Source organism: Chrysochloris asiatica, unplaced genomic scaffold (assembly GCF_000296735.1).
Source record: "Chrysochloris asiatica unplaced genomic scaffold, ChrAsi1.0 scaffold00228, whole genome shotgun sequence".
Classification (NCBI taxonomy): domain Eukaryota; kingdom Metazoa; phylum Chordata; class Mammalia; order Afrosoricida; family Chrysochloridae; genus Chrysochloris; species Chrysochloris asiatica.
In genome coordinates this window covers 1,810,468-1,823,866 of record NW_006408746.1, presented here as the reverse complement: position 1 = coordinate 1,823,866, position 13,399 = coordinate 1,810,468, and the positions used below count along the sequence as shown (strand labels likewise).

General features: G+C 37.6%; 1 protein-coding gene across 1 annotated transcript in view; it reads right to left on the bottom strand.

Moving 5' to 3' along the window:
* Positions 1 to 13,399, bottom strand: part of HSD17B4 (hydroxysteroid (17-beta) dehydrogenase 4) — a 116,042-nt gene that overhangs the window by 25,933 nt on the left and 76,710 nt on the right. The window contains exons 17-19 of the mRNA XM_006873197.1: positions 11,871 to 11,957; positions 5,934 to 6,020; positions 4,555 to 4,693 (exon numbers count right to left, since the gene is read on the bottom strand). Of these exons, the coding sequence (XP_006873259.1) occupies positions 4,555 to 4,693; positions 5,934 to 6,020; positions 11,871 to 11,957 (313 nt within the window). The remainder of the gene's footprint in view (positions 1 to 4,554; positions 4,694 to 5,933; positions 6,021 to 11,870; positions 11,958 to 13,399) is intronic.

Below are 13,399 nucleotides of genomic sequence, written 5' to 3'. Positions count from 1 at the left end.
AAAGGAAGAACAAGGCAAATGGGAGAACAGTTAGGCAGGTTTGCATGGGCTAAGTGGGTCAGAGGTAAATAATGATGTATGCACAACCCTGGAACAACAATTCTGAGACACAGGGATTGAAGCATGGTTTGAATAGGTAAAAGAGGGGAAATAATGTTAAGATGCTTGGCTGTCTTTTGAATCTTGGTTTCCCTGATCTACTATTGTAAAATAAACTCTTGAGAGGGAGAGAAAGGAATAGCCAGAAACATCACCACAGAAAGCTTGTAAGTCCATCTTCAGCCTATAACTGATTGGAATACCTAAAATGGGGCTAGAACTTGCCCAGTGAAGGAGGCTTCTTTCGGAGCCTTTGCATTGCATAAGACCATAGGTGGAATCCTGATTCCCATCCAGAACCTTTTGAGGTAGGAGATTTCCACTGAAAGGAGAAGCAGACCAGCCTGGAATGGCTAGAAGAACAGAAGATACTTCTTGAAAGAAAGACCATCAGAAAAAATCAAAAACTATAACAGAAGTCTGATTGGCTACCCAAAATGGGGGATGCTACAAAGGCATGAAGTGACTGGCTTACAAGATTTCAAGCGGGAGCCTAATTTGAGAGGGTACAGGGGAAGGTAGAATCTTCACTGAGTGGTTTCCAACCCGTCTGCACGGGGTTGATGAAAGGAGATGGGGATAAGGACTCTTGTGGTGCAATAGTGAATAACTGTTATCAGGACTGACCTTCAGTGTTGCATATGTAAAGATAGAAATTTTGTAATAAAAGGAGGGGAGTGGCTGATCTTGCAGTCCAAGCCCGGAGGACCCTGGGACCCATCAAGGGAGAAGAGCAGAGTGTGGGGCCCTATCCAGAGAAACAGTGAAGCCAGAGATGGAGACAGAAATGATGAAGTGGAAAGATGGAGCGACTGGGGACTCTGGACTCTGGGAGGGAGAGGGGCTGTTTGTTGATGGCCAAAGGGCAGGCTTGCAGGGTACACCCTTTAGCTGTTTGATGATGCATGCAGGGAATTGTAATCATTGCAATGAAACAAAATAAGATAGAATGAATGTAAGCTCATGTTCTCCCATGTAAACTACCACATAATTCACAATAAAAACTTAAAGAAAAACAAAAAGATGGTTAAGAAATCCAAACCTGAGTGAAAAGAAAAGAAAATGCCCAAACCCAGGCTAAAGGCAACAGTAACACAAAGTCCAGTAAAAGGGAAAGGGAAAGCAGGTGATCCCACAGCTTCAAATCCATCGGTAAAGACTCCATCCCCCAGGCAAGACAACTAGGAACCAGACAGCCCTCCAGAAAAGCAAACATCTGACAGCCCTCCACCAGAAAAGTTGGGGGATGAAGGATCTGAAGATGAAGCCCAGTATGGGGATGACTGAAAGTGCTCAAGGTTTGGGGAGAGATTTTATTAACAAATAAAGAGAACCTCCTTAAGCTAGAACATGGTTTGCCTATGGCTTGAAAGATGGGTTTTGAATGCTTGTTTTCAAATGGTGTAGATAACATTCTCTCTCTCTCTTTTTTTTTTTTTTAAAGAAAACCACCACATGTGTAAGTTACTTTTTGGATCTCATCTTCTCTTTGCCACCTACTCTCCCACCTCACCCCCAGTTTCCTATGAAAGCCATGTCAAATGAATCACCAGATGGACTGTTCCATCTCTTTATTTCAATGGAAGGCCTATCACAGTGGTAAAGCACTAAGATTTAAGATGAACACTATAAACATTTTGCAGTTCAGTGCTTATTTTACAGCACTACCAGGGCTCCCTTACTGAAAGTAAGAATATTATATAAAAATAATTGATAGTCATCAGTTGCTGCAGAAACAGCTTAGCAGTTCCTTAAACAGTTAAATATAGAATTACAATATGACCTAGAAAGGCCACTTCTAGGTATATACCTCCAAAGAATTGAAGGTAGGGATATAAACAGATACTTGTACACTAATGTTCACTGCAGCATAATTCATAACAGCCAAAAGGTGGAAACAACCAGAGTGTTATCCATCAAACAGAAGAATGGGTAAACAAAATATAGTACATACAACAATGGAATATTATTCAGCCATAAAGAGAAATGAAGTTCTAAAAGAACCTACAACATGAATAAAGTTTCAGACCATTACGATAAATGATTACATCAGACAAAAAAGGACAAATATTATATGAACCTATTTATATGAAATATCTCAAATAGGCAAATATATAGAGACAAAAGTTTATTTAGTGGTTACCAGGGGCGGGAAGCAGGAGGGAACAGACAAGTATTGCTAAGAGATACTGAGTTTCTATAAGGATCAGGAACACATGGAAACAGATAATGATGATGGCACAATATGGAGAATTTAATTAATGTTAGAGAACTGAACATGTAAAAATGGTTGAAACGGCAAATTTAAAAAAATAATAATGGTCAAATAGCATGTTTTATGATTCAAAAAATGACTAACTCTTATTGTTAGAAGCAGTGACTCTTCAGTTTATAACTGACTTGGTGCTGTAGGTTAATACGCCAGACTACAAAGCTGTTTGAACTGCAAGGTCGGTGGTTCAAGCTCACCAGCTACTCCTCGGAAACCCTATACAGGGTCGCAACCAACTCAACGGCACTTAACAACAAATTTTAAAAAAGCATGAATGGGAACTCTCTTCACTATGTTGTTGTTGTTGTTGTTAAGTGCCATTGAGTTGATTCTGACTCATGGCAACTCTGTATAGTTTCCAAGAAGCAGCTGGTGAGCTTGAACCACCGGCCTTGCCATTCAAACAGCTTTGCCGTCTGGCTCATTAACCCAGAGCACCACACAAGGACTCCTTCTTTACTATGTAGCCATACATTTTTCTGCCATGATTGACTGACATCAGATGTTCAATTTTGCTATTAAACTGGCTGGTTAGAAAGCAAGCCAACAAAAGTGCTATAGTGCCACCTTATGTAAATAGAATAAAAAGAGATTATACTCTAATATAGAAAAAGATGTTTATTCAATGTTAATAGTCTCATTTTACCTGGTGTGGCATCATAGGATAAGCACTTAATCATGAAGTCAGTTTGAACCTCAAGGTTGGTGGTTCAAACTCACAAGCCGCTCCTCAGAAACCCTATACAGGGTCACTATGAGTCGGGACCAACTCAACAGTACTTAACAACAATTTTATCTTAAGAGTTAAATTAAAATTAGGTATTGCTTAAAAATATGAGTTATATAACTAGATGCAAAAGATTTGGCAGGATTTTTTTTCTTTCTCTTTTTATCAACAAGTTTATTTTCTTCAGTAAACGGTACCAGGGTTAAGGCTGTCCCCTCCTGTAAAAATTTAAAGTCTCGAAAACTCTATTAGGGTCTAAGTCAGAATTGACTTGATGGCAGTGATTTACTTTGGGTTGTTTCTTTTATTAGTAAAAATGAATGTGACAGGCTGACGAAATGAAATGCGGATGGGTCTCTTGTGATACAACGGTGAATAATTGTTATCAGGACTGCTTGTGAGGGTTGGAAATATAACGGTAGACATTTTGTAGCAAGGAGCAGAGGTTCCTGGGACCATCAAGGGAGAAGACCAGGAAACGGGACCCTACACAGTGAAGCAGTGATGACTGAGATGGAGGTAGAGACGATGACGTGGAGAGATGGAGCAGCTGGGGACTTTAGACCCAAAGAGGCAGAGGGGCTGTGTGCTGATGACCAGTGGGCATGGAGGGGATTGTAACCATGGCAATGAAACAATATACGATAAGATGAATGTAAAACTAATGTTTTCCCATGTAAACTATCACATAATTCACAATAAAACATTTTTTTTTAAAAATGAATGTGACCACTTTCTTGCTTGCTTTAAATGAAGTGCCTTGTCAACTTTCTAACATGGCCCTCTAGTAGGTAATTTCTCTATGCTAGATATAATATGCACCTTTAATTGTAATCTACAGATATCAAGAAAATAATTATGATGTTATATTTGTAACTACAGTGATAATACAAATTACTAATGATTTGGGATGAAAAATAATTTCTAAATTGTCAAAACAAAATGAATTAAAAATATCTCATTTGAGCAGATGAACTTGCTTTATATGAAGAGGAAGTTTAATTACAGAATTATACAGCCAAAATGACTTTCTAAATATATCAATTTCAGGTGTTACAATGAAACCTATAAAGTTGATATTTTTATTTTAATTGATTCCCTAGATTACTAAAAAGCATACATTTTTAGTTGCCCTAAAAATCACTAGTTTCCAAGAAGAACAACTTTCCTAAGAAAATAGGATTGGTTGTGTGCCATTGAGCCATTTCCAATCACAGAGACCTGTTTCCGAGGCTGTAAACATACACAGGAGGAGAAAGCCTCATCTTTCTTTAGCAGAGGAGCTGGTAGTTTTGAACTGCTGACCTTGGGTTAGCAGCCCAGTTTGTAATCTACTATGTATGCTACCAGGGCTCCTTTATCTTCAAAGAGATAAGCTTTAATTATAACAAGAATACTTTACCTCCATTTACTAAAAGTAATTTTAGAATATTACAGAATCAGAGATACAACTTACTCCATTTAGCAGCAACATTTCCACCTGTAGTGATATGCCACTCAAATACAGCATTCACTTTCTTTGCCACCTCAGGCTTAACATCATTAAGGCGGCGACCAATTTCCTCAAACACAAGGGTACTCTGAAGCTCCCCGCCCTAGCAAAACAAGAAGAGTAAATGTCAAAACTTATGTGAAAGTGACTCAAAGAGAAAGGAAGTATAAAACACATATGCAATAAAGGTGACTTTTAGAAGAATGACCTACACATAAATAAGGCAATTAAACTAGTTTTGATTTTCTTTTTTGCTCACACTAGGATTCATTTACATGATCCTCAAATTTATATATAATCATCCAGAACCCTCAGTCTGCTTAATAAAAAGATTGTATTTTTATCAAAATTCAGAAATAATGTTTTAAGAGTTAACTAGGAACTGGGCATTGTATGTCCCAGTTTAACTTCAGCAGGAAAATACTAGACAAATAACCAACTTTTCTAGTCTCTTTTCTTTATTTATAAAATAATTCTCAATTACATGAAGTCTAAATCTTCTAGTGCTAAAACTTCATTCATTTTTATTTCATACTTTTCTTAAGTAACTTTAATCATTAGTAGGCTATATAATAATATGGCTTAAGCAGACAATTAAAAATCATGTAGATATAAAGAACTCAGCACTATTAAAAGATTTATAAATTTACTATTTTGGAAACAAAGCATGTAAGTATATTTTATTAAGTTTCCATGTGTTAATAGAGGATAATATTATTTTAACAAAAATATATGCTATTGCTTTTTCAAGGAACTCTGGTAGCAAAATGGTTAAAGTGCTAGGCTGCTAACCCAAAGGTCAGAGATTCTATCAGCCAACCGCTCCACAGGAGAGATAGGTAAAGATTTGCATACAGCCTTGAAAAACTTATACATCAGTTCTACTCCTTTAGAATTGTTGGTTGTTGAGCCATTGAGCCATTTCCAATCACAGAGACCCGTTTCTGAGGCTGTAAACATACATAGGAGGAGAAAGCCTCATCTTTCTTTAGCAGAGCAACTGGTAGATTCGAACTGGTAGATTAGTTATAAGTCAGAATCAACTCCACAACAATGAGTTTGGTTCTGGCTTTAATGTTTTTTTTCTTTTTTCTTAGGAGAGGCTCCATCAGTTTCATCAGAATATTAAGGGGGTCAAGTAACCTTCCCCCAAAAAGTTAAAAACAAAAAATCTTTAAGTTAATGAGGTATTTCATTTATTCCAAATATTTTGAATTAATGTCTTTCAGCTCAAGAATTAACAGTCATTGTTCTTAACTCTTTAAAGTAATCTTAACATTCTCAAAGTAATCTAACAAATTCACACATCAAAAAATATTTGCATACCAGCATTTATAACCTACCTTAGAGGGTGTCTTAACAGCAATATCAGATGTTGACACAAGATCTACATACGCATTTGAAATGACAATATCTCCAGTTTCTTGAATCTAATATGTGTTGAAGAGAGAGAAAGAGAAAAGGTCATGGTGACGATTCCAAAGGAAATACAATTTCACTATAGCAGTATGTAACATTATTGTTTTTAGACTATAATTTACTTTCAAGATATGGAATATAAAAATAAACAGCTGATGAATTAAATGTCAAAGTGAATAAACATGAATGATTACTGATTTAATGTAACTGTTATTAACTCGAGTTTTAGAATCAGCTAAGACCCTTTTAAGGAGCTCTGTTAGCGTAGTGGTTAAGAAATCAGGCTGCGAACCACAAGGTCAGGAGTTTGAAACTACCAGCTGTTCCGCGGGAGAAAGATGAGGCTTTCTGCTCCCGTAAAGATTTGCAACCTTGGAAACCCTGTACAGGGTCACTATGAGTCGGAACCGACTCCACGGCACATAACAACCACAAAGACCCTTTTAAACAATATTTGTATTTGGCCCTATATCATCAATGAGGCTTATTTAAATGTATAGAGTGGAGTTGGGGCATGTATTGATACTTTAGGTGTTTTGTTTTGTTTTTTTCATTTTAAACACAAGTATGCCTAACAGGCACCAAGGGTGAGAATTGCAGAAGTTTAGAAGAAAGAGGAGGCTTTCTCCTCCTATGTATGTTTACAGCCTCAGAAACAGGTCTCTGTGATTGGAAATGGCTCTATGGCACACAACCAACAACCCTAAAGGAGCAAAAGGCGTATCACAATAGTTGCATGGGGCATACTCAAACTACATTTGTGCTGTCAAAGTAAAATAAAATTGGCCAGAAACATGCAATAGTGGATGTCATAGTGGTTTTGTTAAAGAAGCATTATAGTTCTGATTTCAAATAGGAAGTGTAGCTAGTATACACTAAATTATTTGTCACTTATCAAAATAGTAAGGAGACTTAAATGTACAATTGGTTAAGGGTTCAGGTGCTAACCACAACATCAGCAGTTTAAACTCATCAACTGTTTCAAGTGAGAAAGATGAAGCTTTCTGCTCCTGTAATGATTTACAATCTCTGGAACCCCAGGAACAAGTTACAGTTGCTGTAACTTGGAATAGACTCGATGGCAGTGGATTTGGTTTTAGATGTATCAAAATAATCATTGCATAAACTCAAACTCTAATTCCCAATTCTTCATCTAAAATAATTGCAACATTTATTCTTTCATAGAAAGCATGGAATTGCTACAAATGTATGTAAGACTCTAAAAATTAGGGTAGCATTAACCAAAAACTTCCATGTCAACCATCAGGAGGATCATTTCCCCAAACTACCAAAGCCAGTGATGATGAAATTGAAGGATTCTACCTATTTCTTCAGTCTGAAATTGATCAACCATGCAATCAAGATGTATTGATAATTACTGGTAATTGAAATGCACAGATGGAAACAAAGAGGAAGGATCAGTAGTTGGAAAATATGGCTTTAGTGACAGAAACAATGCTGGAGAGAGCATGATAGAATTTTGCAAGAGCAATGACCAAGATGGCCAAACTTCGTCTCTCATACTTTGGACATATTGTCAGAAGGGAATAGTTGCTAGAGAAGGATATCATGCTTGGAAAATGGAGGGTCAGAGAAAAACCAGAAGACCCCCAATGAGATGGATTGGCCAGGTGGCAGCATCGATGGACTCAAGTGTGGCAACAGTAGTGAGGTTGGCCCAGGATCGGACATTGTTTCATTCTGCTATGCATAGGGTCGCTATGAGTCAGTGCTGACTCGATGGCACCTAACAACAACAACAAATGATTTATTCACTGCAAATACCATTTTTAAACAACACAAATGATGACTATACAAATGGACCTCACCAGACATAACAGAAAGAAATCAACAATGAAACTTAAAGTCCTCCAATCCTGATGCCATGTTTTTCTTCATATAACCCAGCTTCTCGGATTATTTGCTCAGCATACAGGTTGAATAAGTATGGTGAAAGAATACAACCTTGTCACACACCTTCTTTAATTTTAAAACATTCAGTGTTCCCATGTTCTGTTTGAACAACTGCCTTTTGGTCCAGGTACAGATTCCTCAGAAGTACAATTAAGTGTTCCGGAATACTGATACTTCGAAATGTTGTCCATAGCTTCTCGTGATCCACACAATCAAAACTCTTTGCGTAGTCAATAAAGCACAGGTAAACATCTTTCTGATATTCTCTGCTTTCAGCCAAGATCCATCGGACATCAGCAAAGATATCCCTTGTTCCACAGCCTCTTCTGAATTCAGCTTGAACCTCTGGAAGTTCTCTGTCAATGCATGAACTGCAGCCATTTCTCTATTACCTTTAGCAAACCTTTACTCGCATGGGATATCAAAGAGATTGTCCTATGATTTTCGCATTCTGTTGAATTACCTCTCTTTGGAATGGGCACAAATATGGATCTCTTCCAATCAGTCAACCAGATAGTTGTCTTCCAAATTTCTTGGCAGAGATGAGTGAGTGCTTCCCTGTAGACGCATGGATATTATCCTATCACAGACAGCATTGCACCTCAAGACTGATCTGGATATGTTCTTTTTGACGATGAATGCAACATCATTCCTCTACAATTTGTCATTCCCTGCATAGTAAACCATGCAGTTGCCAGATTCAAGATGGCCAATACCAGTTCATTTCAGCTCACTAATGCCTAAGATAGCAATGTGTTCCATTTCATTTTTGACAACTTCCAATCTTCCCAGGTTCATACTTCGTACATTCCATGTTCCAATTTTCAATAGAAGTTTACAACTGTTTCTCTTCATTTTGAGGTGTTCCCCATCAGCAAATGAAGGTCCCACGGGCTTTTCTCCCACGGACTTTACTCCATTCAAATGTCATCACGGTCAACTCTACTTTGAAGAGGCAGCTCTTTCCCAGTCGCATTTTGAGTGCCTTCCAACCTGAGGGGCTCATTTTCAGGCACTCTATCTGACAGTGTTTCTCTGCTATTCATAAGGTTTTCAGTGAATAAATATTTGGAAGTAGTTCATCACTCCTTCTTCCTAGTCTGTCTTCGTCTGGAAGCTCATCTGCAACCTGTGCACCATGGTGGCCCTGCTGGTATTTAAAATACTGGTGGCATAGCTTTCAGATGCACAGCAACTCACAAGCCACCACCAGTCTCATTAGGGTAACTTAAAAAAATAAAAGTCCAATCAAAACAGTGTCTTCAAAGGGAATTGGATAAGACAGATACATTCAAAACAGCAAGATGGTTATGGTGACTATCTTTTCAGATTCCAAAGGGGTAATCTTCACAGATCTTTTTTCAAAGAACACAGGACAACTATGGGGGCTTATTAGGTAGAAGTTTTTAATAAACAGAAAAGGCCAAGGAAATTGTGTCAAGGAAAGTTTTTCCATTGTAACTATGCACCTACCTCATTTTCTTTGAGGATAGTAAGGGCCGTTCTATGAGAATTTTCTTGGAATCCTTACCTCATCTACACTACAGCCCTGATCTGACCCTTTCAGACTTCTTCCCATTCCTAAAACTCAAACAACTTTCTGTTGCAGACCGTGTAAGACTAGTCAGAGGTTCGAGGCCCTCTAGGGCTGAGTGTAACAAATGAGGCCACTGGCAGTTAATGGAAAATTGCTTTCATCTTAATATTCAGGTATATATATTAAATTAATACACTGGAGCCTTTGAAAATCCACAGATAAATGTGATATTTTCCTAAAGCGGAGACTAAAGGTTGCAAGGTTAAACCTTTCTCCAAAGGATTAACTAAAGGTTGCAAGGTTAAACCTTTCTCCAAAGGATTAACTAAAAATATTTTAGCTACTTCTCGGTTCTTTGTTCTATAGACAAAGAACCCATCCTCCCTAATCCCTTTTCCAGGTGCAGCCCATTCACCTGGGCGTCTCCTACAGAACTCTCAACTTCCCCCAACTGACCTCAGGGGCTATAGATATGTTAATTGGGCCTGAGAATCCAAGTTGCTGGCCTGGGATTCGAACCAGTGAAGTACAATGTAAAGTTACCTGAATGTCTGGAAAATTACTGATGTTAGCTGTATCCTGTTTTAGTCCCTCCCAGCTTGGTGTGAAACTCCTCCCCTAAATAAAACAGAGGCCCGGGCCTCCCCAGGTGTGCATTACTGGTTGGCAGGCATGGAGTAAAGATCTGTGCATTACTGGTTGGCAGGCATGGAGTAAAGATCAGTGCATTACTGGTTGGAAGGCATGGAGTAAAGATTGCGGTGCATTACGGGTTGGAAGGCATCCATTAAAGATTGCAGGGCAGTGAGTCGCTGCCTGCAGAGGCCATGATGCCTGTAGTCCCAAGCCTGCCCACCAGTGATGTATCCACCCTGGCTTTGGGGTGCCTCATTGTCTCCCTTCTTCTGTTTCTCTGTGTATTCTTTCGCTTTCCCTATCGCCGCTGGATCTCCCCTCCTCGTGAACCAAAAACTCGTGACAACTATGTCGGGGTCAGACCCCGACAACTTTCAAATAGCACAAAATTTGAGTCCCTTTTGACATTGTGTACATCAGAGAGCTCAGAATTCTTTGGGGAAAGGTTTTTTGGTTTTTTTGTTTTTTTGGTTATGTGCTATGGAGTCAGTTCCGACCCATAGCGACCATGTACAGGTTTCCACGGCTGTAAATTGTTACAGGAGCAGAAAGTCTCGTCTCTCTCCCATGGAACAGCTAGTAGTTTCAAACTGCTGACCTTACAGCTCGCAGCCCAATTCGTAACCACTACGCTCCAGAGCTCAGCGAGATGGAAATATCACCTTCAGAAGTGTATAAATCTAGATGGAGGATATGGCAAGAAACAATCACTTTACAGTTTGATAATTTTGTTTAATAAAGATTTCTATAATTTTTTTAGCATACTTTTTGACTTACTCTCATATGTACAGGTTGTTCTGCATGAGCATATTAAATGTCTTGAAATTCCCATTCTTTGAAATCATAACCATAACTTGTTACAATCCATACAGTTGAATGCCTTTGCCTAGTCTATAAAGATAATCATGTTTCTGGTATTCTCTGCTTTCAGCTAGTCTGTCTGACATCAACAATGATACTCCTTGTTCCATGTCTTCTTCTGAATCCAGCTTGAATTTCTGTTGATGTATAGCTACAACTATGTTTGAATTATCTTCAGAAAAATTTTACTTGTGTATGATATTAATGATTCTATTTGATAATTTCTATGTTCTGTGGGATCACTTTTCTTTGGAAAAGGGATGAATATGGATTTCTTCCAGTAGGTTGGCCAGGTAGCTGCCATCTCAATTTCTTGGCCTAGACTAGTGAGTACTTCCAGCATTTCATCCATTTGTTAAAACAGCTAGTCTTCATTTCTTGGCATAGATGTTCTTCTAGGACTAGGAGATTCTCAGTTTCATTCAAAAAACATGCTCCACTCCTGACTCTACTTTCTTAGAGTCCTGGTCCTTAATGCTCTACTTCCTTCTCTCTCTTTGTATCTCTTGTAAGATAAAAGGTGATGCAGGCCACGCTCCAGGGAAACTCTCCTTTCAGGAAGCAGGGATCTGACCTAAGTAAGGGTCAGATTGGCTGATCATATCAGATTACATATTGTGGGATGACTACATCATTACGTAACTGCTAAATCCTATCACTGCATAACTTATAAACCACGGAGAATCATGGACCAGCCAAATTGACACATATTTTGGGAGAACACAATTTAATCCATAAAACATTTCAATTGTTTCCATCATAAAATTACCATTGATAAACATTAAAAAAAAATTCTAGGTTTCATCTCATATTCATAATACTAACAAAGAAATGATAAGATGAAGCAAACTTATACAGTGTGGTAATGATGAAAGTAAAACAATAAAAAAGAAAGTAATTCTTTTATTCATACCTTAGTTTGAAAATGGATTCTATTTCCTTCCTTCCACATCTCAGTTTGTAGAGTTTGACCTGGATATACTGGTTTTGCAAAACGAACCTTTAAAATAAAATGAGTTTTCAATTAAAAATGTTATCAAATAAAACCCTATAATTTATAGATAAGGGAGGAACTAGAAGAAAAGTAGAAAACAGAAAAAAACAGAAGTTTAAATATATTTAGAGTCATGAAAGAATTAAAACTAGCAATATGATATAATTAGTTGGAAAAAGGTACACCTAGGATTAATAAGCAATCACTGGTGGTGCTATAGGATAAGCACTAGACTGCTAAACCACAGGTTGGCAGTTCGAGACCACCAGTTACTACACAACAGGAGAAAGATAAGGCTTTCTGATCCTTTGAAAATTTATAGTTCAGAAACCTTATACAGGATTGCTATGAGTTGGAACCAACTGGAACAGCACGTAACAACAACAGTATTAACAACAACAACAACAAAAAGACCAGTTGCCACTGAGTCAACTCTGACTCAGAGCAACCCTGTGAGTTGCAGATGAGAACTCCATAGGGTTTTCAAGGCTGTGACATTTCAAAAGCTCGCCATTCTTCCAAAGTACCACTGGGTGAGTTCAAATCCCCCACCTTTTGGTTAATAGTTGAACATCTTATCATTTGCATCACCACTACCCCAATCCCAGGGATACCATGCCTAATATAAGTAAGCTAAAAAGTAGGAAGCCAATAAATAGTGTGCTTACTTTTGATGAATTAACAAAGAAAAATATAATCCTATTAAGTAGAGTTACAGAGCCAATTATCAGAACTTAAATAAGCAGTTAAAAATGGTAGTAATTAACCTCTGAGGAATGACACTTGGGAGAGGTGTACAAAGCACTTTAATACTACCCTTTATTTCATTGTTCTCTGTATTGCTTTATTTGCTCTGTGTACATATTTTTTGATAATAATAAAATGTTGTTGTTTTTAAGTGCTGTCGAATTGGTTCAGACTCATGGGACCCTATATAGGGTTTCCAAGGAGCGACTGGTAGGTTTAAACTGCCAATCTTTAGCTGTACTAAAATGGCTAAACCTAATGTAGTTTGTGATGTCAAGAATAAGACACCAGAAACGCATTTTCACATACAGCAAAAATGATCAGAGCTTTTAGAGATACTTGACAACCACAGTCAGTTGATGAAGGTGCGTATTTATTATAGTTCACACATATAGAGACTTAAATATTTCAATTAAATTAAGCAATTATAAAATAGTAAAAAAGAAGAGCAAATCTCAAGATTTGAAAAGAAAGCACATGCTGCTACATGTAAATTCCTAATTAAGAACATGATAAAATGAGATAAAATGTATTTTATCTAAAATTGAAAGGCTACACAATATCCCTGTGCAATAGAGCTATTTGTAACTACAAAATCTATATGTGTTGTTGCCAAGTCAACGAACTAATAAAAACATACATTGCTACCACACTGTTACTATTTTAAATGAATTCATCAAACTGCTTTTCTATAAAATTTT